Genomic DNA, 27,468 nt, shown 5'->3' on the forward strand with positions numbered 1-27,468 from the left:
GTCGCTTGTTCTGTAATTGTGCTGAGCTGTTTTCACTGTTTCAACTTGCCTGCTTGTTGAGGTTTAGTCAGTGGTTCCCTACCTGTTTCCGAATGACAAGTTACCCTTAGAGGAGATGACCCTTTCTGATTCCAACCTTACTGTGCATCTATTTCTGCCTAAACTTTCAGGATTGAGCGCCTAGTTCAAAAGCATTGTACGTTGTTTAAATTTGGGAAGGTAAAATAGCATCCCCTCCCTCTTTTTGTAGCTTGTACTAATCACATGTAAACAAAAAATAGGATGAAGTTTTAAGTATCACATACTTATGTACATAATTTAAACTTACAGTTTTCAATAAACCTGCTTTTATATGTTTTATTACATATATGTATATATATTAATTATATCAGATATATAATTATATGTCTAATTATAACACTGTATATTGTAACTTAGAAATTTATGCCCCAAATTCTGGAAATGGTGAAAAACATAAATAAAGCATGAGTAAAACCAATTATATTTCTAAAGTATAATATATATTCCATATATATTGTTATGCTATGCTATACTGTACACATGAAAGAAACAGACTACCATATTACCAATAGTTTCTTCTAAGTTAAAGATATTTTCTTTAAGAATAGAATTATAAAAAGTAAACATTTTTGATGTTTGCTTGGATCAGTTAGCAAACTAGTTCTTGAGACATAAACCTTTGAGTTTTGTGTAATATATGATTTTTTTTCCTTCCTTGCTCAATGATAGCCAGTTCTCCTCCTTCCCAACTTTCATAGTTCTTACTCAGTGAGCCCCCGATCTTAATGATTTTCAAAATATTTGTGAAATGCAAGCCTCCCTGCCTGCCAATTCACAGTTGACTGCTACTGTCCATAACTGTCCTGTTTGCCCTATGTGTGACTCACCGCGTGAGTGTGGACTGGTCTATACTGTCAACAATGACATGAGTTCATTGGTTACAGGAGGTTCAGATACTACAGAGGCTTGTAATGTGCTCATGTTCAATCGCTGTTCTTACCATTTGTAGAATTGGATTGTAGTAAATGCTTTGCAGAATGGTGCTGCAGACCACACTTCCGATTGTCTTCTAGTCAGCGTCCCATCAGTTCTTACTTTTACTTGGCTACTGTATTTTCATCATGAAGGCAGACTAAGAGAGGCATAGATTGTCTCAGTTTAACAATCTCTCCAGAATATTACATCATGCTTACTTACGCATTTATTGATATAATACAACAGAATTTTTGATAACTAAGATACATCCAAATACTGTGCTACATATTTGGAAGTACCTTGAAGAATTAAACTTGATTGCCCCCCACCTCCCGCCCCTTCATGCCTTTAGTGTTTGAAGTATGTAAAATGTGAAGGTAATAACAACAATCATGTACTGGATAAAAAGGAAATGTTCTAATGATGCAGGAGGCGGAGAAGTACTGCTGAGCTGAGAGTTCGCTGACAGATGCTCAACAGGAGTACGAGCAGAGAGAGGAAGGAATGAGTAAGAGCAGGTAGAAGAGCCTTATATGGTAGTGCATTTCATTAATCCCTGCACTCTGTAAGCAGACACGGCTACATCTATGTGAGTTCAAGGCCAGCTAGGTAGCTGAGTTCCAAACCATCCAGGGACATACAGTACTGACAAAAAAAAAAAAAAAAAAAAAAAGTAAAAGGAGAGAAGATATAGAATACAATCTTTTCATTTGCTGTATTTTTTTGAGATAAGGTTTCACTGATGCTCAGGTTGTTTTGTACTTGCTATCCTCCTGCATCAGCCTTAGCTTCTTCAACATCCTTCTATTAAGGCCCAGTAGGACACAGTTGAGATGGGGGGGGGGGAGGAAACAATTAAGGAGATTACTGATTAGGATTGGTTTTGGTTAAATTTCTACTGGGGTGGGTAAATTGAGTCTCCAAATGAAGGTTTGGTATGTTAAATATGTTCACGTTTTCCTGAGTTTGGGTGTGTCCGTGAAGAAGCCAGAGATTGGTGTGGCTGTTTTCCTCAATTGCTTGCCACATTAGTTTTTGAGATAACGTCTTTTTCTGAATTTAGAGCTCACTGATTAGCTAGACGGCCCGTCCAGCAAGCCCTAGGGATCCTCCTCCATCTCTACCTCTCAAGTGCCAAGATTGTAAGCTCATTTAAGGGGCTGCTGGGATCCAAATTTAGTCCATTATGCTTTTGTGGAAAGCGCATTACTTACCACTTCCATTTATACAGTAGATGGCAATGACATCAATGCCAAGAAACAGTGACATTAAAACACAAATCAATATACTCATATTGCCCAGCCTCAGGTTTCCAGCATGTTTCCCTATAAATAGTTGCATTTCGTGAGGATACAGTAAGCGGTGAGGCTTGTATGCAAAACAGAAGCTTGAACGGTTGCAAAGGTACCAGCCTGTGTTTACTCAACATCATGCCATGAGACAGAACATTATGGGAGTCAGAGCCTGTGGCAAGGAATGCTGTTCACTTAGTGGTTGATCAGGAAGTAGAAAAGAATGCCAGTATTCCACTGTTCTTACATCAGATCAAATTGGATGGCAAATGTCCAGGAGAACCTTCATGTGACTCATTGACAGGCATAATAGCTGGGGTATCTAAGCATTTGACTATTCTATTTTTGATGAGTCAATTAAACATGACTTGTATTTCCATTGTTCTCCTGTGTAGTCTGTTCAGAAGTCTAATAATAAACTGATTATTCAACCACAAATGATGTTTTATACTGTGAAAAGTAAGGATATACTATATGGCTTCTTTCATTTGAACATGATTACATTTTCAATAAGATTCATAGCTGAATCAAGTCAAAATGTCAGTGAAAAGGAAGAATTTTTAAAAAAAAAAATTAAATTTATTTTCTATGTGTATGTGTGAGTGTCTCCATTACCACTTGGTTGCAGTACCCTGGAGGCCAGATGATGATGGTGTTGGCTCCCTTGGGACAGGATTCACAGAGGATTGTGAGCTCACACGTGGATGCTGGGAATTGAATCCAGGTCCTCTGCCAGAGCAGCCAGTATTCTTAGCTGCCAAGCCATCTCTCCAGCCCTCGTAGAATTAAAATAATAATAATAATAATAATAATAATAATAATAATAATAATAACTTTAATGAAATTATTTTTTCAACATGCCATATTTATAGTTAAAATGATAATAGAATTATTGTGTGCCCTGCCTCAAAATGTTTACATAGAATCGAGAGATAAATGCATGTTCTCTTACATTGTCAAGGTATTATGAATCAAAGAACATAATATACATCCTTTCTCTCCTGCGTTATCTAAGTAAACAAAATCCTTCTGTTAAGATGGTCTTAAATCATGAAGGCTTTTAAAGCTGACTTTATTTGTAAGTTAGTAACATCAGTGTTCTAGGATCTTCAAGGGAAGATGCTATGTAAATAGCAGGAACTTGGAAAAATGTGCATTTCAGTCGTGGCGTTTATTTGTTTAACTAATCACTATTTGAAACTTTCAGCCAAACCATCATGATAGCCTGCGTCAGCCCTTCAGACAGAGATTTTATGGAGACATTAAACACTCTGAAGTATGCCAATCGAGCTAGAAATATCAAGAACAAGGTGATGGTCAATCAGGACAGAGCCAGTCAGCAAATCAACGCACTCCGGAGTGAGATCACTCGGCTTCAAATGGAGCTCATGGAATATAAAACAGTAAGCCAAAAGCACCGCCTGCATTCCGGGGCTGACTGAAGGCTCCCGTGTCCTGCAGACAGTCTTGACTTTCTGGAGTGGCTGTGTGTATTTGCCTTTGGGGGTAGTCTTCGGGAGGTCAGACTATCTAGAATTCTTCAAAAAGGCACCTTACCCAATCTGTAATTCCCCTGACTAATGCTCCGTGAAAGACTGGAGTAGAAAGAAATGGAGTTTTTTGCCTTGGGGTTGGGAAGATAAAAAGGCTGTTGGTTATAGAACCGTGTGATCTTAGGGTATCTTGAAAGAAAACTCTAGTGTACTTAAGGCCTGTATGAACCAACAGGGGGATTTTACTTTTCAAGGGCAAAAGAATAATCAACGAAGAAGGCGTGGAAAGCATCAATGACATGTTTCACGAGAATGCTATGCTACAGACGGAAAATAATAATCTGCGCGTAAGAATAAAAGCCATGCAGGAGACGGTTGATGCGCTGAGGGCCAGGATCACACAGCTTGTCAGTGAGCAGGCCAACCAAGTTCTTGCCCGAGCAGGTATGTGTTTAGGGTGGGGTCAACGGGAGATTAACTTCTGAAGGTCGTGAAACACTCTTTGTGTTGATTATTTACCCCAAATAGTTGGAGTTGAAATGTTGAACTTTGATATATAACCTATAATTTTAAGTTAAATACCTGATTTAAAAATCAATAAACAAAACGTGCCCTTAGCAACATTCTCTTTCATGATCTGTTCACGTCATTCAAGGCAGGAGATTTGTTGTAGGAACTGTGTTTTTATTTAGATACTAACTTTCCACACTAGGGCCTCACGCATGGCCAGGCAAGTGCTGAGCCATTGAGCTATACTTCCAACACCGAAGTCTTTCTTTTAAAATAAAAGTTTCATTTCATATTTTATCTTGCAGGTGAAGGGAACGAAGAGATTAGTAATATGATTCATAGTTATATCAAAGAAATTGAAGATCTCAGGTATAGTTTTCCATAACATGTAATGCATGTCAGTTTTTGCAGTGTTCATAATATTTCTGTGTGCTGGGATGGATGTTTAGAAGCTGTTATGGTTGCTATTTCAGGCCTGTGGTCATGTTAACTTTAGAGGACCAGATACTTGGCTTTCCCATAATGTCATATTCCAAAGCTAAGTTTCCCTGTTTCCTTTCCCATGTTACCTTTCCATATTCTCCTCTTACTGTTATTGCTAGGTCTTTATTGGATATCACCAAGCCCAAAGTATAGGACAGGCCTGCCTGATGCTTGGTGACGTCATCTTTAATCCTTTTCAGGCCTGTGGATCATCTTTTCCCATCACCTGGAAACAGGTCCAAGTCTCTGAATCATCTTTAACTTTTTGAACTTTCTATTCCTTCCTGTTCTTTTTTTATTTAAAGTCAACCTTACTTGCCTTGGATTTTTCCACGGAATCAACTTTTACAACCTAAACTAAAGCATAGGTTTTTAAAGATTTATTTATTTATTATTCATCTGAGTACACTGTCACTGTCTTCAGACACACCAGAAGAGGGCGCATCACATCCTATTACAGATGGTTGTCAGCCACCCTGTGGTTGCTGGGAATTGAACCCAGGACCTCTGGAGAATCAGTCAGTGCTCTTAACCACTGAGACGGGCGTGACACAGTCTAGTGGCATTGTAACTAGACACATGCAGGAAATTGAAATGTCATAATTTAGTAAAGTAAAAAAGTCTATCCATGGTCTATGGATGTGGAGAAATCTGTAGAAGAAAAGATTTGGGAGTTATCGGAAGGTGACACAGGACAGAGACATTGAGCACTTCTAGAAGGTTTTTAGTTTCAATGGTCTGCCCTGACGCTTAGCTATTTTTAACCGGTAAAACTCCAATCAGCTATGTGGGGAAGTGAGAGGGGAACCCCTCATCACTACCCTCACAATTCCGTGTCTTGAATTTGTGTTATTTGTCCCCTTTTGTCCCTGGGCTATTCTAATCATTCTCAGTGACAAGTGCTTTCCCTATTTTTGCCTCAACAAAGTTATTTTTGTCTCTTTAATGCTTCAAAAATCGAAGACAAATAAGATACTGTAACATCGTTGTAAAGTTATTTACGTGATTGTAACTTCAGTGAGTGTGAATGTGTGTGTGTGTGTGTGAGAGAGAGAGAGAGAGAGAGAGAGAGAGAGAGAGAGAGAGAAGAGAGAGAGAGAATATATTAGTTTAATACTGTACCATGTGACATAGGTCTTTGTGTATTGTGTCCTGGTTCTGCACAGCATCCAGCCTAAACAGTCAGTCTCTACTCTGACCAGGAGTGCTCCTCCCTGGGCCATCTAGAACTTTTTCTCAGACCAATCTTTCCTTACTTTGTAGACCTCTTATTTTCTTTGCCTGGAGAAACAGCGGCTCTCTTAGTTTCTGAAAGGCCTCCTTCATTTGTGGGCAGCTGCTCTTCAGCTCCCTTAGTCCTTGATTCTGGCCAGTGGTACTGCAGCTTGTGCTTTCTGGTGCTTGTGGTCTGCTTCCTCTCCTCCACCCTGTTATTCTGAAGCTGCGTGTAAACCTTGATCTCGCCATTGGCCAAGTGGCATGACTGCTTCATTGTTTCCTAGGAAACCGCCAGTATTATTTCCTCTCCTAGTGACTAAAAGCAGCATGTAAGACCTTCATGTTCACAGTTAGGGCTTTTTCTTGAGGCTTTAATAGGAAAGAGATGGATGACTCATAGGCCACGTTCAGTCAGCTGTCAAACCCATTTCTTGTGTGGGTTAATCCTTATATTCCCAACTTTGACATTGCTTCAGTAGTTCTTTCATTAGATGGGTCCCAGCCCTGAAGAGTAGAGAACTAGAATCCCAGGTTGATAATGCACCATGTAAGAATAGTTGACATATTGAACCATACATGAACTCTGAGTTCAAGTAGGAGTGCCTGGGTTCACGCTTAGGTTGCTTTTCCCTGATGTTCCCCTGCATCTCTGGGCTTTAGTGTGTTAGTCTATAAGGAATGATAATGCTTGCAAGACTTACAATGTTTGTATGAGCTGTGAAGACCATGAAGATTCTTTTGTTTTGTTTTTAAAGATTTATTTATTTATTTATTTATTTATTTATTTATTATGTATACATCAGGCCAGAAGAGGGCATCAGATCTGATTATAGGTGGTTGTGAGCCACACCATGTGGTTGCTGGGAATTGAATTTAGGACCTCTGGAAGAATAGTCAGTGCTCTTAATCTCTGAGCCATCTCTCCAGCCCAACTGTGAAGATTCTTAATCTGCAGGGTGCCAGCAGGCCCAGGGTGTCAACTTTTCAAGCTTTGTCTTCACCTACTAATCCTCTTTTAATCCACACTTCTGTCAAAATTTATTCTCATGAAGATTTATTCCCAACTCCTTAAGCTAAGAGAAATTAATCTGAATGATATGAATGTGTCACAACTTGAGTATTTATTTTAAATCTTATTTTTCAAGTTATGAAATCATAGGAGTGGCCTTTTAATAAAATGAAGCAATCACCATTTGAATTTGGGGATATATTTAAACTTTTGTAGAAGTAAGAAAATAGACCCCGATGGAGGAGTTAGGAGAGGGACTGAGGAGCTGGAGGGGATTACAAACTCATAGGAAGAACAACAATATCAACCAACCAGGGCTCTCAGACTCCCAGGGACTAAACCACCAACCAAAGAGTACACATGGAGGGACCCATGGCTCCAGCCACATGTGTAGCAGAGGATGACCTTATTGGGCATCAATGGGAGGAGAGGCCCTTGGTCCTGTGATGCTCGATGCCCCAGTGTAGGGGAATGCCAGGGCAGTGAGGTGGGAGTGGAGGGTGGGTGGGAGCATTTCTTATAGAAGCAGGGGGAGGGGGTTGGCAGAGGGGAAACTGGGAAAGGGGATAACATTTGAAATGTAAATAAATAAATCCATGTAAGAAGTTGTTAAAATTTCTACTGTTTCCAGAGCTGAGAATGGAAGCAAACGTTTTGCGTTATTTCTTCAGTTATTCTCAGTAATACATTTTCATAACAGCATGACTGTCATCTTTCTGTTCTTTGAAATCCAACCGTGCATCATGAACATTTCTTTTTAAATGTTAAACATTTTTCTGATGATTTGTTTTCAGGATTCTATGGCACTACCTTGTGTTTATAATTAATTTATTTTTACTGCTGTTGGATAGTGACATTTCTAATTTTTTTTAAGAATTGTTATTATTTTTAATGATTGTTATGGTTTGGCAAGTTTTAAGCTCATTACGTAATTGGGTCTTATAGCAACCCTGTAGAAAATATTGTAATCCCTGTTTTACACAGGGAAGAGTCAAGGCTTTTAGAGACTGATAATCAGGCCGGATCTAGTGAGCATCCGATGAAATCCAAGCCAGGATTCTGGTCCTATCCTGAGACGTCGAATACTGTCTCCCTCTCATCAGGATAACACAGCAGCAGTATGTGTGCTTGTGTGTTTCACACACAGGAAGTGCAAAGAGAGGAATAAAGACATAGTCTCTCTTTAGCCAATAGAAAAGCAGCTTTTATTCATGTGCTGCAGTCTATGGAAGTGAGCCCACAAGGTTTCAGCCCCTACTAAATGCATGCAAGCCTTGAAAAAAAAATATATATATATATGAACTGCTGTTGCTATACAATAGAGTCTAAAATACATATTTTTGGTTAGTGGTTTATTATATTTTCATGTACTTTTTTCTTCATTTTGGTTGGTCCAGGCTTTGCTCGACATTGACAATATAGAAAAATTTGATATGTAGGCTAAGATGGCTATGTTTCCCGTGTGCATGGTGCTGATGGTTGCACAGTAGTGTCTCGGAGCTCAGTGCTACAAAGTAAACTTAGAGATGCTTGAATAGTGGTTTTTAAAAATATTCTACTGTAAGAAAAATTGCTCCTACTTAAAGATATATATATATATTTTTTCATTAGGGCAAAATTATTAGAAAGTGAAGCAGTGAACGAGAACCTTCGGAAGAACTTGACCAGAGCCACCGCGAGATCTCCGTACTTCAGCACCTCCTCAGCTTTCTCTCCTACTATACTGTCTTCAGACAAAGAAACTATTGAAATTATAGATCTAGCAAAGAAAGACTTAGAGAAGCTAAAGAGGAAAGAGAAGAAGAAGAAGAGAAGGTAGTATTCTAAAACTGAACATCTTTCTTTTTCAGGACATTTGATTTGTAGTGGCAGTTTGTATACAGTCTTGTCATACAGTCAGGAATACATGAGAGATTATTTAAATTAGCTTGCAATTACGGTTATAGACTTTGTAATGGTTTATCTCTAGGTGTGTGTATAAGAGAAGTAAGTTTAGCTATTAGCGTGTAGTAATGAATAGTGCTTAGACTATGACGATAATTAGATTTTATGTTGTCGTTTTACGTTGCTGCTTTCGCATTCCATCCATCTTGCTTTCATGCGAAGCTTCTGTGTCCCACTGTCAGTAACAACAGAGTGCCATTCCCTTGTCCCATTTCCTAACAGAGCTGCGTAGTCTCCTAGGTGTTCTAACCCTGCTACGAAATAGATTAACTAAAGGCTGACTAATCCGTCAGAGTATCATTCAGTCTCTAAATAAACCCTGCAGGGTTTCTAATTTGATTATACAAAAGTCCTTCCTGTTATTTCAGGTTCTCTGAATCTCTCAGGGAATTATTTAGCATTCTATCATTGCGATGGGCCCGCCTGCGTCTGATAATATTTCCCCCCAAAAGTCAGCTGGGAAAAGAAAAGGGAAAAATTGAAAACGTGACCATTTGTAATGTGTGAGTGGTTAAATATTCAAATTCCTTACATATTTATCTATTGATTCTATAGTACCGTCCAGTTATTTACAAAGAATATATTTGAACATGCCACAGAAACTCAATTTAAACATTGTGGCTAGATATACAAAGGGAGGCCAAGCCACCGTCTTCTTTTCCGCTGTCTTGTTACAGAGAGTCTCTGGAACATTATAGACTTTTTACTGGCTGTTTTGTTCAGTTTATTTTAAAATGTATTTAGAAAACAAGACATTTCTTCCTTGAACAGTCAGTTGATAAAGTTAGTAGAAACTTGAATCTGTTAGGCTAACCCGGCTTGTGTCTTTAAGGTAGAAAAGAATAGATAAAATAATTAAAACAAGTTACACAGGATGACTAGGGGGCATTGGATTCCTGAGCTAGTAATGTTTTCATAGCTATTGTTCATGCCTATGACAGCAATAGTAGGACATAGGTCATGCCTACCTCTCCATGACAGAGGACAGCAGCAGAAGGACCACAGGGTTGTGGAAATGAATGTTCACCTTCTGTGTGAATGAACATGAGATGTTTTCTCCAGGCTTATGATTTACTTGTCAAATTCACTTCACTAGATGGCGTGACTCCTTTTTAAGGGCCAAAGCACTTTGTGTTCACGAGTAAACATCCATAAGTAGGAGTGTGTTTTTCAAGGTCATGAGTTGAATCATCCTTCCCATTTTAAATGAAATTTAGACAATTCATTATTCACTTGTTAAATATGAAATATGAAAAACGTCTTAGTTGGGGTTTTACTATAGTGAACAGATACCGTGACCAAGGCAACTCTTATGAGAATAACATTTAACTGGGGCTGGCTTACAGGGTCAGAGGTTCAGTCCATTATTATCAGAGCAGGAGTATGGCAGCTTTCAGGCAGACATGGTGGAGGAGATGAGAGTTCTACATCTTCATCTGAAGGCTGCTAGGAGAAGACTAGCCTCCTGGCAGTTAGGATGAGGATCTCTAAGCCCACTCTCACAGTGACACATTTCCTCCAACAAGGCCACACCTCCTAATAGTGCCACTCCCTAGGCCAAACGTCTTTAAACCACCCCACAAAAAGAAATAGGAATCCTAATAAAATGTTTTCTATATTTTTTATAGTGGCTACAGGTACTCAGTACCTCCAGTTCAGATCCCTTTTGTGAAAATGCATGCTAGTAAGCACTCAGTTGATAAATATTACTAATGGAAAAATACTTGCTATCTTATATTTGTTATATTTGTCCCAGTTCATTTATCTTGGAACTTTGCCCATTGTAAGGGAAACAAAGCAGTTATTTCATGTTGCTCTTCTGTGATTGACTCAGGCAGTGTATGATGGCGTTAATAGTACATGCTAGCCATAAAGTCTTATCAAATGACCCAGATGAGGAAAGTGTATACTTCATATACACATGGGCATGTGGGTGGAAGTACAATATTGGTGAGCATAATCAACCAGCTAGATAAGTAAATGATTGCAGTGAGAAAACCAATTGGTGTTTCTAAAAGCCAGCATTCACAGAGCGCTGGGTGACACACAGGCCCCACTGTGTCTTTGTCAAACACATCCATGGTACATAGGTGGTTTGTGTGCTTGAAATGTTTATTTCGTGTACTGTAAATGTATAAAAGTCTGGAGAGTTCAGTGTGTGACTCACAGAACTTCACACGAAATTCATAGAACTTAATGAAAGTAGTCTTGTTCTACAGATGAGTTTTCCGAAAACTTGGGCTGCTGAGATGGCTCAGTACAAAGCAAACAAACACATACAAAACGCTTGCTCACAAGCCTGAAGACCTGAATTCAGTACCCGGAGCCATCAGCTGAAGGAGAAAACTACCTACTGGGAGTGTCCTCTGCCTTCTATGGGCACATCCCACCTATATAGCTATACACACCCACATACTTGCGTTCTCTCTCTCTCTCTCTCCCTCTCTCTCTCTCTCTCTCTCTCTCTCTCTCTTTCTCTCTCTCTCTCACACACACACACATGCATGCCTGCACACAGTTACACACACACACTCCCTCACACAGACAAACCCACACACACATACATGCACACATTAAGGAAACTCAAATAAAAAGCATTTAGGCCTAAGTAACTTTTAGACTTATGTAATATAAATTCTTGTTTTAAAGATATAAATGAACTCTAGGCCTGAAATAAAGCAGACACAAAACAAAGGGCTTCAGCAACAACAACAACAACAACAATAATAATAATGATAACAATGGAGCATTTGGATTTTTACCAGTAATCATATACCTTAAACATTGTAGTTCATTAGTATCAGTTCAAGCCTAGACTACCCTGATCTAGGGGCCAGGGGAGCACTTTGCTTTGTGTATATAAAGAAAATTTACCACTCACACATTTAGTCTGATGCCTTTGGATATCCGACTTTAAATGACCCAGGATACAGAATGTGTTGGGTCTTTCAGACTCACCCTGCGTCTTAGCGGTGTTGGATTGAAAGTTTGGAAACACAGATCTTTTTGTGCAGACTTTTCCTTTTTCTAGTCACTGCGCTTGACTATCTGATCCCTGGTGAGCATCTCTCTGTAGACTTTTTTCTCAGATTGCTAGTCTCATGTTATAATTAATAGCACTGCATAAATAGGTTGTAAGAGACAACCACAGCCCAAGAAATAAAAATCACATGAAACCGTACATCCTAAGATTAAAAGAGGACTGACTTAATCATTTATCACTCAGCTCTGTCTTCGTTATTTTAACTATGGATGATTCCAGAAGGATTCTGTGGGGTTTTAGACAGAGTATGTTGTGTACAGATTGTGACATGGTTAATCAGAGCCTAGCACATCTATGTTGTCTACATGACAAATATTCATATCTAGTACATTCCATTGAGTAAACATCCCTAGCTTTGAATATTGAATATTCTTTAAGTTATAGTGTGAAATCTATATCTGGTTTTTTTTGTTCTGTTTTGGTTTTGCTATTCTAAAGAACAGTCTTACTAATGGAAAGTACTAAAGCTCCCATTTTATTTCCCCCTTTGCCTTAGTGAAATCTTGCTCCCAACCTCGTGAGATTTTTACCTTGAATTAACAAGATTGTTTTTTTTTCCATCGATCGTGTAACAGTCATATTCATTTGTCTGTAATGCCATCTCATATATAATTTTCATATGAGTCTTTAAGTTTAGATTTAGTGATGATTTTATGTATAATAGAAGAAACGAAGTCAAGTTCTTAAAGTAGTAACTTGTATGTCGTATTAGTATGATCATTATGGTATAAAGGCATTACTTACTTAATAAAGGTCTCTTCATGATACTACAAAAGTCTTTTGAAAGATTTAAAAGAGGATGTTGTTGAAAGTAGGCTTTACTTCTGGGGAAAAATTAAAATTGATAAATTTCTGGCTAAATATAGCAATAACAATCCCAACAAGACTTGTTGACTCACATAATTGAGACCGCATTTTACTGTTAAACAACTTCCACAGGTAATCTGTGGTTCTTTTCTTAGCTATAATACTATGAATTTTCTGCTTTGTATTCATGGAGAATGTATTGCCTTTTTACTGTGTATCTGTCCTTTAATGATATCTCTAAGATTTATTTTAACGTCTTGGAGCTCATGTACCATTTACCTTCTTACCACTTTTGCTTTTACTGTCTGGTTTGCCCTTCATTGGCTTGGCCTTCCCATACTGTGCCTCGTGATTTGAAGGCTACAGAAACTTGAGGAAAGCAGTCGAGAAGAAAGAAGGTTGGAATATTTCCCAGGTTTTTTTTGTTTTCTTTTAAAATTAAAATGTCATTTAAGTATTTACTTTCCATTTGCAAGAAAATGTGCTATAGAATTGTAGATTGCTTGGGACTAGATTAGCTGTGTATTCCTTAAAGTAGTGACTTTTATAGAAATAGCAGAAAAATTTAAGTATGTAAGAATAAAGAACTCTGTAGTTACCTGAATTAAAATGCAAGAAATTTCATTAACTTTCAAATAAACTGCCAGAAGTATAATGATTACTTAACTCTTTGTAGTAAAGTAAATAAACCTTCATCATCAGATTTACAAACAAACAAAAATCTGCATTTCTGTATCTAGGGGGAGCTTGTGAGCAGAGTAGGAATCATTGGTTGGGCAGAGATTGGCTTTTTGTTGTAGCAAATGCTAATGCGTGGGTAGATGCTTCTCTTCCTTATTTGCTGTAAGCTTTTAGGAAACATCAAAATGGAAAAAGGCAGAAGGAACTGTGGCTTTCCTGTAGTCAGATTGACAAGGAGTTCTGAACTTCAAACTAGAAAAATGTTTTTAACTTTTCAAATGTTTTCCAAGTGAGCATTAAAATGTAGGCAGTTCCCCCTTTTCCATTTAAAACCCAGAAGTGAGTTGCTGATATCCATATCATGGATCCATACCCGAGTAGGACTATTTATTTAGATAAGTAAACATGTGATTGATGCAAGAACCATTATTTATAGAGTTTTCTAAACAAGTCGCCAAATCATATAACCAAACTGATTAAGTAGTTTCAAAACAAACGCAGACTTCATAGGAACTCTGCACTAGAGATCATCTCTTACCTAAAGTTGAAACTTGAGAACTTATACTCAATGGTTAAATGATTGATTTACTTCAAGTGTATTAAATCATAAATTAGTCTATAATACATTCCCCGTAGTTATATTCCATATGCTATATTGAGTCTAGATTCTGAGTTTATATTCTGTAAGGTTATAACTTAAAAAAAAAATTCTGTAACTAGAATGTGATTCTAATTGTAGCTCAAATAAGCATCATTTATTTATGACAATGTATTTATCAGAAAAACAAAAAAAATAAATAAATGCAAGATTTCTTCTATTTGGAAAGTGCAGAATATAATGAATCTTTAAATGTATGTGTGGAAACATGTTACCACATTACTCAGTCCTTGAGATAGATATGGAGATGTAAGTCGAGTCTGCTTCCGGCTTTCACATGACCACATAGGACCACAGAAGGAGGGCAGTTTAGTGTTCTAGGACTGTATCCCAGTCATCAGTATCTGTTTCAATGACATGAAGATCTGATGCAGTAGCACAGAGATGGAGCCTGACAGTCTGTATCAACAAGCTCTTGGTGCTGTGAGTGTTTCAGTCAGCACACCTGCTCTTAGTCCCTTGTGTGGAAAATGTCTCAAGGCCACAATTTCTGTTTTTTCTGCCCGATGAACATATTAATTCCTTATGTTCCTTCCAGCTCCCAAGATCCTGATTTTGTAAAAGCTATAACTTTACCTATGGACCATTATTCTTTAGATAGCTATTTGGAATATCAATTTGTTAACATCTATCAAGGAAAACTTGAGTGCCCGAGATACAGTGTTTATTAGTATTACCTTTAAAGCTTCAGTTTTAATGGTAACTCTTAGAAGCATATTACTATACAGCTGTGATGTTGACTTTTCTGTGTTAGAGTGCAGTAGAATTTATGATTGGAAATACGAGTCAAGCATACTATTCACTAGGCTGGATATTAGCTACTTGAGGGAGCAGGAGAGTATGTTAGTCAAATATCCATTATAAAGTTGGGTGGCCAAAATTCCAAGAAAAGGGATTTCAGAAGATGCAGTAATATAAGAGGCAACTATGATGGAGATTGTATACTACAGAAGTCATAAATAAGAGGGAGGACTACATCAGGGAAGAGGAGGAGACCTAGTGAGAAATGTGCTCCCTTTTCCCCACACACCCTCTTAGTGTCTTAAATCTTGGGTCAGTCTCTAGCACAGTAGTGTTTGAGCGTGTGTTACTGGCCTTTTAATGGGTTTGTCAGAACTGTCCACTCCGAATGGTTCCTAGCTTTCTCCCAGTTTATTTTCCTCCAGTACAGTGATTTAATGACATTCATAAAAGTCTGTTGCAGTTTTTTTTTTTTACTCTGCTGCCTTTCTTATTGGCTTTTATTTCTCACTCCAAAGCCCAAACTGTGTTCTATGCATCTTTATATTTTAAATAAGACTTTCCCATTCCAACTTTAGGGATTCGAGATACATAGGACTACTCAAACATGGGTATTCATGTAACTCATCAGGAGTGACTTATTTAATAGACAGTAGTGTAGTTTATTAGGTGCAGGCCCTGGGTAATTAATTGAATGATAAGCCAAATACATGTGAATCTTATTCTCAAGAGACTTTTAGTCCAGTGAGACTGTAGGATCAAACAAATAATCACATAAACAAAACATGAAAAGTACTTATGAGAAAAAAAAACACTTATATTCTTATTGTTCTGAGTATAAAAATATATGTAAGAATAGGGGGTTGGAGTTAAATATTAGAGTTTAATAATAACAGGGCCCAAATGAGGTCAAATTATTTACTTATTACCTAGAAATAGGCCCCAGTACCAATCAGGAAGTTCTTTAATGTAGTAGACTATCTAATGGAAACAGTGACAATCATAAAGCTCTTTCTAGAGGAATTTTGTTTGGAAAGATTGATTTATTTGGATGTTCTTTTTTTAATCCTAATGATCTAAAATTTCCACTGTAACACAAACCATATGGGTTATTTAAGATTTGTTTGTTATATTAAGACTGTTTCGCTTAAGTGTCGGAGTCTAGTGAGCTGAAGTGTAACTTCTGTGCATAGTTTGTCATGCATGGTAAATGGAAGAAAGAGTAGAGTGATATGAGTATTCGAAAATTCACTCACTGTCCTCAGCTACCTTTGCTTAAGACTCCCAGGGCTAAATCGGTTTAGCCCTGATCATTGTACCACACCATTGAGTGGTTATGCCTGTAGGCATCAGGCAACTGGAGAAGAAGTCTTCGGGTTTTTATGGTGAAACTTGTGGTAGACCCTAGAATTTCTTATTCAGTCATAGTGTAGCCTGAACTTCAGACAATTTTTGGAATCAAAGGCCCACTCTCTGAGACTATAATGCAAAAATCACCCTATGCTGTGCAAATGTCCTAAGGGGGTAAAACAAACAAACAAACAAACAAACAAACAAACACAACCCAGAAATGGATATAGCCCATAGAGGCAAACTAACTGTGGGCATAGTGATTTTTGAACCTTTAAAATTATCAGAATACTAACAAGAATAATTTTACAGCTTTGTATTTCGATGAGAAAGGTTTTCCTGAATTTAGATGGGGAACCAAAACTTTCCATTTTGGATTCTTTTTCATTTAAATTGTAGTGTGTTGTAATTAATTGGCTGCTACTGTGATGTAAGTTTGCTATCTCCTTAGATCTAAGGCTTCACTCTATGACCTGTTGTCAGTTTGTCCAGAAGCTAAACTTTCTTCAGTCATGTGAAATTTTACTTGGTTGGCCAAGTGGTGATATCTGGTTTTCTTTAATTGTCAGACAGGGCAGCCTGGCTTAGCTGAGTGAGTGACCTTTTGATTTTTTTTTTTTTTTTACAAATGTTGATGAAAAAAATCTGAGAAAAGAAATACTTTCCCTTTGTCCTTAGTTCTTATTCCTTTCTCTTTCTGTTTTTTAAAGTGTTACTGGGAAAGAGGATAATGCAGACACTGACCAGGAGAAGAAAGAAGAAAAGGGTGTTTCAGAGAAAGAAAGCAATGAGCTAGATGTGGTAAGAACAGGACGATAAACATACATTGTAGTCATTAACTTATTTATGGGAACAGAAGGGAGGTGGTTACCATAGCCATGGTTTCCTCTTTGTTTGAGGACTTTTCTCCTCAACTGTGAACTTTTAAGTACTGGCAAATCTCAGTGTGATGCTTTGTGAAAATTGTGTGTGCGTGCACGCAGATAGGATACTATGAGAGATAAAGAGGTTTTTTTAGGGCAAATTTATTTCGTAATAACCCAAAACTCTGTTAGTGATTTTTGAACTAAAGAGAAGCAAAATTCAGCATCTGTGGAGGTGGCTTGGTGGGTAAACGCACTTGCCAGGTGCAGGTGTGAGGGTTTTCTGAGATCCCCTGGCATCCATGTAAACACTGTGCCTGGCCTGTGACCCGAGCTGGTGTGTCAGGACAGATAGTTTCTGGGAGTTCATTGACCAGCCAGCTTGACCAAAAGAGCAAGTTCAGATTCAATGACAAGCCCTGTTGAAGGGAATAGTGTGGAAAATGTTAGAGGAAGACACTGGACATCCTGCTCTGGCATCTGCGTGTATGAGTGCTAGTGCACACACCCACACGTGAGCATGTGCATACACACAAACACCACACACATGAGCATGCACACACACATACACACAAACACACCACACACACACACAAACATACACTCACATACACACGTGAGCATGTGCACACGTGCACACACACATGCGCACAGCACACATACACACACACATGAGCATGCACACACAGACATACACACACACACCACACACATGAGCATGCACACACACATACACACAAACACCACACACATGAGCATGCACACACACACACACACAAGCACACACACAGACACCGACAGTCTTGTGCTTCTGAGACATATACGCCAGCATCTCTCTTACTGAGGTTTGCTTGCCAATGCTGTGCTCTTAATGCTTCCCATTTTAGGAAGAGAACCAAGAAGTGAGTGACCATGAGGATGAAGAAGACGAGGAAGAGGAAGAAGAGGAAGAGGATGACATCGAAGGAGAAGAAAGCTCTGACGAATCAGATTCTGAATCAGATGAAAAAGGTACCTGCCCCTTAGCACGAAGGCAGAAAAACCATATTGGGAAGCTATTTAGGTTTTGGTAGAAAACTCAACATTTTTTATTTTATCGCCGATGAAAGCAATTTTCATGACCTGTAAGACCACACTAGACTCATGCATGCTCTAGGCAAGAGAGATGTTCCTATCTGTGCTAGATTTGGTCCCTATGTGATTTCTACATTTCTTCAGTGTGTGCAGTACCTGCTATTGGCCAGTGTGTACAGCCTGTCTTTTTAGACTATGGTATGTCCAGAAATTTTCCCACAAGGCTTCGGAGTGACTACCTGAAAGTAAATAATGGGTTTACATTCTTGTTTTGTGCGATGATGATCTCTTGGCCTACTTTCGATCTTTTTTTTTTTTTTTAATCTTCTGTGAATAGCCAACTATCAAGCCGACTTAGCAAATATCACCTGTGAAATTGCCATTAAGCAGAAGCTGATTGATGAACTAGAGAATAGCCAGAAACGGCTGCAGACGCTGAAAAAGCAGTATGAGGAGAAGCTGATGATGCTCCAGCATAAGATCCGGGACACGCAGCTGGAGAGGGACCAGGTGCTCCAGAACCTAGGTGGGTCTTCTGCAAAGTCTCACTCCTTACTCAGGGTGCTTGAGCCAGAAAGTTTAGTCACCATTTGCAGGCCCCTTCCCTCCAGGCAGGAAATTAGGCACCTCAGCTGCGGCTCATTAAAGGCCTTCTCCGTGTTTTCCCGTGGCGGGCCCCAAAGACATGAAGAAGTCCAGGGCTCTAAAAGGCTTTATTTTCATGGTGGGATGTAGATGGTCTGGCGTACCCCTGTGAAACTCAGGGCAGACTTGAGTTAAATAGGGAGGGAGAAAGGGGAGGGTCTGGGGAAGAATGCTTATTTGGCTATGCCCTCTGGCATTCAGGTATCTCATTAGTATGTAAATCCCTCTAGGGCCTGAGGCCTGTAGTCACGCCCTCTAGGGAGGGGCTGTTTTGCCCTGTGTGACTGAAAATGGTGGGTTAATGGTGTGTCAGGAGCCTGGGGTCTGGGAGCGTGGCCAAACACCTACTGTTGTCCCACTAGGGTCCGGGGTTCCAGACCTGTGCTTAGCCAGGATCCAAGCTATCCCTTCACTGCCCCACAAAATCATTAAATGACTTGAGTCGATGATGAAACAGAAATGAACTGAAACTTCTGAGACAGAAGGGCTCGGGCATCCTCGTGTCCCAGGAACTGGCTGTTCCGAGTCTATGAATAAATTCTGTGTCTCAAAAACAATGCGTTTACTCCCTTACCTCCCAGGCTCGGTGGAGACCTACTCCGAAGAGAAGGCAAAAAAAGTCAAGTGTGAATATGAAAAGAAGCTCCAGGCCATGAACAAAGAGTTGCAGCGGCTACAGACGGCCCAGAAGGAGCACGCCAGGCTCCTCAAAAACCAGTCTCAGTATGAAAAGCAGCTCAAGAAACTCCAGCAAGATGTCATGGAAATGAAGAAAACCAAGGTACCGAGACTACTCCCGTTCAGCTTGGATGTCCACGGGCTGGGTAGCTTGAAACAGAACTGTTATTGTGGTTCTTTCCTGAGCCAATAAGAAAGCAGCCCATAATATTTACGACCAGTTTACAACGTAAACAGATGCTTCCTGGGTCTGTCTCTCAGATCTCACTGTCCTTCACCCAGAGAAAGAGCTAATTTCCAGAGAAAGAGTTTGGTGTATCACTCCTACGCACCGAGGAATACAAAGAGACTGTGTGAATGCTTGCATCAGTTTCTGGGTAGGGATTGATTATTGTAAATCTTGCACCCAAATCAAATAGTCTCCTTAACATAACCACATGGACGTAGTGTAAGACGTGAGGAAATTATGTTGTGCAGTTGCCATAATAGTAATAGCGATATTTATTAGGTTGTTCCTTGTACCAGGCTCTAGTATAAGCACTTTCCGGTATCAGCCCATTGAATTTTCATAGTACACAAAGGTATTGTAGGTGAGAAAGTCAAAGCCTACAGAGCATATATAACTTGTTCAGGCTCACACAGCTACTGATGGTAAGTGTCAAATCTGCATAATAGAGCACTAATTAATTTGGCAAACAATATGTTGGAAATAAGTTTATCCAAAACAATTGTCGATTAAAATATAGAGTAGATGCCACATGCTTCCATATAAGTTATTCAGAACATAAGAATTCCCATCTGTGTGATTTACTGGATGTATCTGGTGCTGGAGTAAGATTCAATAATGCATATCCGTATTATAGGTTCGCCTAATGAAGCAGATGAAAGAAGAACAAGAGAAAGCCAGGCTGACAGAATCTAGAAGGAACAGGGAAATCGCTCAGCTGAAGAAGGATCAGCGCAAACGAGATGTGAGTGAGTCCCTCTGTGCTGCTGGAGTACCCCGCTTTGTATGAGGGAGTCCCTCTGTGCTACCGGAGTACCCTGCTTTGTATGAGGGAGTCCCTCTGTGCTACCGGAGTACCCCGCTTTGTATGAGGGAGTCCCTCTGTGCTACTGGAGTACCCTGCTTTGTATGAGGGAGTCCCTCTGTGCTACTGGAGTACCCCGCTTTGTATGAGGGAGTTCCTCTGTGCTGCTGGAGTACCCCGCTTTGTATGAGGGAGTCCCTCTGTGCTGCTGGAATACCCCGCTTTGTATGAGGGAGTCCGTCTGTTCTATAAGAATACCCTGCTTTGTACAAGAGCATTCTATAAGTGGGGGAAAGCTTTCTAACTATAGTTAAGTATAGGTTGAGGAATATGAATAAGCATTGGTTGTATAAAATGACTTTTCTTATCATATGTGGATTCCAATTCAGGATGAAAGGTTAGGGCAGATTCACGGTGGGGGATGCACACAAGGCGGTGTCACCTGGCGATGATAAACCAGTCCTCTATAGAAGATATTTTTCTGAGAACTTAAAATATTTTTGTCTTCACCTTCAGAATTCTACTTTCATGAATTCAGATTTTGAAAAGTAGTCTAAATCATACTTTAAAAGGAGTTAAAACCTTTTTATTACATTTGGTTAGAGAGAGAGAGGAAAGGGAGGGAGAGAAAGACAAGGGGGGAGAGAGAGAGAGAGAGAGAGAGAGAGAGAGATTGATTTTGAGAGAGGGGTATACAAGTGATATGGATTCTCAAATTGAGGTCAGACAGAGGGCAACCTTCTGGAATTTTTCCTCCACCGTGTATGTCCTGGGGATAGAACTTAGGCTGTCAAGCTTGGCAGCAAGTGCCTTTGCCCAGTGAGGCATTTTGCTGGCACAGAATCTTCACTTTAATCTCTTTTATAAGTAGAAAAAAATGATTGCTTGCTATTAGAAGGTGGGAAACTGAAGCAGACACCATGGAGAAATGCTGTTCACTGGCTTGCTCTCCGTGGCTTGCTACCTTGCTTTCTTATACAATTCAGAATCTCTTGCACAGGGGTGACATTGCCTGCAGTGTCAATCATTAATAAAACAACAACAACAACAACAAAACTCAGACATGCTCACATAACTGTCTTATGGAAACAACTTCTCAGTTAAGGCTCCCACTTCCCTGATGGCTCAAATTTGTGTCACGTTGGCAAAAAGTTAACCAGACACCCAAGTTACTCTCAAGTACCAATTGAATAGTATATACTATATGTTTCTCCCTGTGTTTAAAGCAACTTAAATTATTGTATGTATTAAAAAGTGCTCTTGAAAATAGTCACACCTTTTCCCATTTGTGCCTCAGAGACTACTTAAAATGTTGAAGAATAATTGAATGGAAAACATTTGTAAAATGTTTCATGGTTTTATTTATTTATTTATTTTCGTTTGATATTCCTAGCCTCTGGGCATGTATAAGCCATGCTGCAAGAGTGGTGGTCAGGGGACAGCATTCAAGAATCAGCTCTCCCCTTTCCACCATGGAGTTCGGGGGATTGAACTCAAGTTGTTACATTGAGCTGTTTCAACATATTGCATCTTAACTTACAGCATCAACTTAGACTTCTAGAAGCCCAGAAAAGAAATCAAGAAGTCGTTCTGCGCCGCAAAACTGAAGAGGTAAGGCCAACAAGCTTAATCTTCTTACCTTGGGATAAATAATGTATTCCTCCTTTTCTTTCCTTACTTTGTGGTGCTAGGGATTAACCTTGGACCTTTGCATGTGACTTACAAATCGTCTGCTCTTCTACACAACCCCTGTAACGTCATTTCTCTAGACGGAGACTAGATAAACTTTGATGCTCTCGCAGGTTACAGCTCTCCGTAGGCAAGTGAGGCCCATGTCTGATAAAGTAGCGGGAAAAGTTACTCGGAAGCTGAGCTCATCGGAAAGCCCTGCTCCGGACACAGGTTCCAGTGTGGCTTCCGGGGAAGCTGATGCATCAAGGGCAGGCACCCAGCAGAAAATGAGGATTCCTGTGGCAAGAGTCCAGGCATTACCAACACCTACAACAAATGGCACCAGGTCCTGCTGATTCTTTCTGGTCCCTACAATCCTTGTGGGTGTTCATACCGAATGCTGTGTAAATGAAACAGGTCTCATTATTGGGTGTTTGCGATCAAATAAAGGCAAAAGTAATTACATTTGTCTCTCTCAATGATTACAGGAAAAAATATCAGAGAAAAGGATTCACTGGCCGGGTGTTCACTTCTAAGACGGCCCGCATGAAGTGGCAACTGCTGGAGCGCCGGGTGACCGACATCATCATGCAGAAAATGACCATTTCCAATATGGAGGCGGACATGAACAGGCTCCTCAGGGTATGGACAATTGAAGCTACATGCCTCCTTAGCTGACAGTCTAATGTTGTTCCAGGAAACATTAGCAAACCCCCAAAAGACCACCAAGAAGCCAATTCCGATGTTATCGTATTGAGGTGTCCTTATTTAAGCTCAAGCTTGGGCTACACCACTGTCTCTGATGCAGGAGAATGGGAAGGGGGCTCCCGACCCTAGTTTCAGGCAAGAATTTATAGAGGCAAGAAGGAGGTATCTAGCCTGGTAGATGAAAGGACCCCCAAAGAGGACCCCCACTCAAGTCTCGATCTGCGCGCACCCAAGGAGACACGAGAGACCTACTTGATGCAATTAGCAAAAGGCAGTTTATTGGCGAGGCGCCCTTGGGTTGAAACACATCCCATGCAGGGGATAGAATCAACCCAGACCCCCGAAAGCTCAGGGCTTTTATAGGAAGAGGTGCGGTGTGGGGTGAGGGGAAAGCGGGAAATTCTGGCATGGTTACATATAATTGGATATTTCAAACATCAGCAATTTGCATAAGCAATCATTTAGGCGGGCAGGATGACTCACTATTTTTGACCATGAAACCTCAGACCTCCCAAGGAAGGGAGAAAAACACCAGGTGGCCCATTTCTCACTTGGGCATGTTTGGGCTTGTCAAGGCATGTTGTCCTTGGCTGTCTCCATATTTCTGATCACTCTGTCCCTGGAGGGGCCTGGTATTTTTATTATGGCTATTCTCAGCAAGTTGTTGGTGGTCTTTGCTGAGTTGTTTTTAATTTTTATTCCCACAGTAGACATCAGATTGGGGGGCTATTTTGGCCTTTAACATGATTGGCTAGTGCTGGGAGCCAAACCATAAACTTAACTTCTGTTCTCCTCCTGATTGGTGGTTGTTAGGAAGTGAAGTATCAGGGTCAGGCTTGTAACCTGAAGGTAGAGATTTGTTGGGGAATAACCTGAATACTGGTGCTAGATGCCGGTTTTGTTGAGGGGTAGACTGGAAACTGGTGCTAGGTACGGCCTGTTAGTTAACTGGAGTACAACCTTAGGTCAGGTTCTTTAAGATGGAGTTTGAACACCGGGTAGTGGTGGTGGCGCACGCATGCCTTTAATCCCAGCACTTGGGAGGCAGAGACAGGCGGATTTCTGAGTTCAAGGCCAGCCTGGTCTACAGAGTGAGTTCCAGGACAGCCAGGGCTACACAGAGAAACCCTGTCTCAAAAAAACAAACAAACAAACAAAAAAGATGGAGTCTGAACACAAAGCATCTGGTCTCTCACTTACTTAGGCGCATTTGTCCCTTGGAAGCATTGGATGCCATCTCTAGCGTCGTTCTGTCTTGGCTGTACTATGTATGAGTAGGTGAAGGTCATTTCTTCCAATCCAATGTGTTTTGTTTGTTTGTTGTTTTATAGCAACGAGAAGAACTAACAAAAAGGCGAGAGAAACTTTCCAAAAGGAGAGAGAAGATCGTCAAGGAGAGTGGAGAGGGAGATAAAAACGTGGCTAACATCATCGAGGAGATGGAGTCCCTGACGGCCAACATAGATTACATCAATGATAGCATTGCCGACTGTCAAGCCAACATCATGCAGATGGAGGAAGCGAAGGTGGGGACCGCCAAAGACACTTTGCCTTGGTTTTGTTTGCTTTTGAGAGAAGGTCTCTAGCCCTGGCTGTCCTCAGACTCTGTGTGCGTAGACACAGACAATGACCTTCAATTTCTAATCCTCCTGCCTCTACCTCCCAGATGCTAGAAGTATGAGTTGATATGATGCTCTTATATCTTAAAGGGTCTTAAAGATATTTAAGAGATTAAGGAAAAGAATTTTTGTATTATATAGCTTTAAAAGCACTTTGAATTTTTATTTATTTAATTTTTAAAGCTTACTTATTTAATGTATGCATGAGTGCTCTGCTGCATGTGTACTCGCATGCCAGAAGAGGGCATCAGATGCCCTTATAGATGGTCATGAGCCACCATGTGATTGCTAGGAATTGAACTCAGGACCTCTGAAAGAGCAGCTAGTGCTCTAACTGCTGAGCCATCTCGCCAGCCCCCTTGAATTTTTATATGAAGGTATTTTCTACTCATTGGTTTAATCTGATTCTTAGGTTTTGTGCATGAAATAGGTGTTGTCTAGTCTTTGGATTTCCCTAGTGACCTTGGGATTGTCTTTATTATATCCCATGGATCATTTATTATATCTGGCCTTGAATCTTTAACTACTCAGCTCTGTCTACTTTTGACTGGAACACATGTTTCTTAGGGTAGGAATTATGTTATATTTTCCTGAACAGTTTCATTAACTTATCCAGTACTGTCAAGTAAATAAAAGCCTGTTGCCTTCTGTTTAAATATATCCAGATTAAAGTAATGATTATTACACACTGGTTTGATGTAGGAAGAAGGGGAGACATTGGATGTCACTGCTGTCATTAATGCCTGTACGCTGACAGAAGCTCGCTACCTGCTAGATCACTTCCTGTCAATGGGCATCAATAAGGTGAGACTTAACTCTTCTATTCTTGACAGCCTCAGTTGACTGATTTGGTGTTACACATCTCTCTCCAGTGACCCTCCTCTGGGTAAAAAGAATTAAAAAACTGGAAAAAAAAACATTTTTTAGAGGTAAAATAAAATGTTATAAATATATCAATTTTACTGGCGCTCTTACACGTGTACATTAGAGCAAATAAACAAAGAAGAGCCCGTTTTGTCTTAACAAAAGGTTCTCAAGAAAACGGATTTTGTATCACAATTGGCTTGCTACTGATTTTATACAAGTCAGAAGAAAATCAGAGAGAAAAACACAGTGTAGCACCCTACTCTTTTGAATGTAAACTTGATTTGCCACCAGTAGGATACTTATTCCCGATTGTTGAAGGTGGTGACAGCCGAGTCACTTGCTCCCAACACCGGACCTCTGTTAGACCCTTAGGCTGTGTAATCACAATCACTGTGTGCCAGCAAAGTAAGTCTTGATGCATGGCACTTCACACGCAGGAAGTGGGGCTCTGGAGGATGGTATCTTGCGCAGGGAAACTTCTCTAAGAAGTCTGAACAAAGTAAGTGGAAGAGCTGGTTCATGTAGTGGGCTTTGTTTTCCTAGATGGAAGACATTTCACTCTTGTGGTTATTGTTCCAGGGTCTGCAGGCTGCTCAGAAAGAGGCTCAAATTAAGGTTCTTGAAGGTCGACTCAAACAAACTGAAATCACCAGTGCAACCCAGAATCAACTCTTATTCCATATGCTGAAAGAGAAGGCAGAGCTAAATCCAGAGCTGGATGCATTGCTAGGCCATGCGCTGCAAGGTAATTTGGATTAAGCCTCACATAGATGAGTTGCATGGTAGTTTTGCCCTTTGGACACTGTATCTACATCTCCTTCCTCTACGGCTTGTTTGAATAGATGCTATACTTACTTAATGCTTTTAATAAATATCCTCTCTTTAATTTGCATGTGTATATAATTTGGGAGAAAGTACTGACTGTCATTCCAAGAAACAATTACCAACTTGAGGTTATTTAACTTTATAAAACCACTGGGTTTTATGGATCAAGGAGACTAGGTTTCTGAATTGGTTATTTAAATTACTTAAAAGATTAACCTAGTTTCATTCCCTTTATGCTGCGTACCTAACTGTGCTAAATCACATCTGTGTTTGTTATGGCATCTATTCTGTACACCTAAACATCGGTACATAATCTTGTGCTATGTGAGAGTTTTAACTTTGGATTTGTTTTGATTGGAGTATTGCTTTTTGTTTCCTTCCGCTGTTGTTTATCCAGATCTAGATAGCGCCCCACTAGGTGAGTATGTTTAGCTTTCTGTGTACCCAACAGTTGCATGAGTCACTAATTGTCCTGTGCACTAATTGTGCTACATATTTGAAAACATTGTATTGGTAGACACTGTTTTTTGCATGATATTGTATTCATAATAAAAAAATACTAAGTCTTTTTTTTTTTCTTAAGCATTCTCTGTTTTGAAATTCTTAGATGGCAAAAGAGGTATGCTTGACCTAATAGTCCTTTGAGCTCAGGTGCAGAATTCCTAAGTTCCCTTTTTTTTTTCTTCTTACAGGAAAATATGGAGTATGTGTTCCTTTTAAATTTTTAAATATTCCTATTAACTTTCATCCATTGTTTTAACCTCATAAATAACTTTTTTTCTATATATATTCTCATCTAGTCTGTCTAAAAATAAAATTAGGAATATATATTATTTTACAAATTGAATATAATGCAAGGACTTTATTTGAACTACTGATATGGTGTTTTAATCATAAGTACCATATTTTCAACCTAAAAGAGGCTGTAGAGACCATTGGACCCAGGGGTTTCAGCCTGTTTCTCGCTTGTGACTTCCACGTGACCTATCTCACTGGTCATATCTTTACCTTCTCTTAGTGATGATCTGATTAGAATCAGGAGATGAGGAATTTCATTACTAGTGGTATGTTAGAATGCTAGATTTGGAACAGTTTTATTTAATTAATGTAATTTACAGATTCGGTCTTTTGTGTCTTTTTTTATCTTTTCTTTCTTTGATGATACCACTCTTCAAGGTTTTCTGAGTACTTCTTGGTAAAGGAAAGAAAAATAACCCAAAGATTAAATGCAGTTACCTCTCCGTGTCCTTAGACTAAACACA

General features: G+C 39.6%; 1 protein-coding gene across 4 annotated transcripts in view; it reads left to right on the forward strand.

The window, feature by feature from the left end:
- Window positions 1-27,468, forward strand: part of Kif21a (kinesin family member 21A) — a 115,698-nt gene that overhangs the window by 58,786 nt on the left and 29,444 nt on the right. For 2 of the 4 annotated variants that reach the window (XM_028753651.1, XM_028753654.1), the window contains exons 8-23: window positions 3,496-3,691; window positions 4,036-4,225; window positions 4,597-4,660; window positions 8,613-8,816; window positions 16,936-17,026; window positions 17,976-18,099; window positions 18,500-18,688; window positions 19,389-19,588; window positions 20,349-20,456; window positions 22,059-22,127; window positions 22,319-22,533; window positions 22,676-22,829; window positions 24,227-24,421; window positions 25,217-25,318; window positions 25,961-26,126; window positions 26,604-26,624. In XM_028753651.1, coding sequence (XP_028609484.1) covers window positions 3,496-3,691; window positions 4,036-4,225; window positions 4,597-4,660; window positions 8,613-8,816; window positions 16,936-17,026; window positions 17,976-18,099; window positions 18,500-18,688; window positions 19,389-19,588; window positions 20,349-20,456; window positions 22,059-22,127; window positions 22,319-22,533; window positions 22,676-22,829; window positions 24,227-24,421; window positions 25,217-25,318; window positions 25,961-26,126; window positions 26,604-26,624 — 2,288 coding nt within the window. The remainder of the gene's footprint in view (window positions 1-3,495; window positions 3,692-4,035; window positions 4,226-4,596; window positions 4,661-8,612; window positions 8,817-16,935; window positions 17,027-17,975; window positions 18,100-18,499; window positions 18,689-19,388; window positions 19,589-20,348; window positions 20,457-22,058; window positions 22,128-22,318; window positions 22,534-22,675; window positions 22,830-24,226; window positions 24,422-25,216; window positions 25,319-25,960; window positions 26,127-26,603; window positions 26,625-27,468) is intronic. The other 2 variants (XM_028753653.1, XM_028753655.1) reach the window with 1 other exon arrangement.

This window comes from Grammomys surdaster, unplaced genomic scaffold (assembly GCF_004785775.1).
Source record: "Grammomys surdaster isolate TR1022 unplaced genomic scaffold, NIH_TR_1.0 125953, whole genome shotgun sequence".
Lineage (NCBI taxonomy): Eukaryota > Metazoa > Chordata > Mammalia > Rodentia > Muridae > Grammomys > Grammomys surdaster.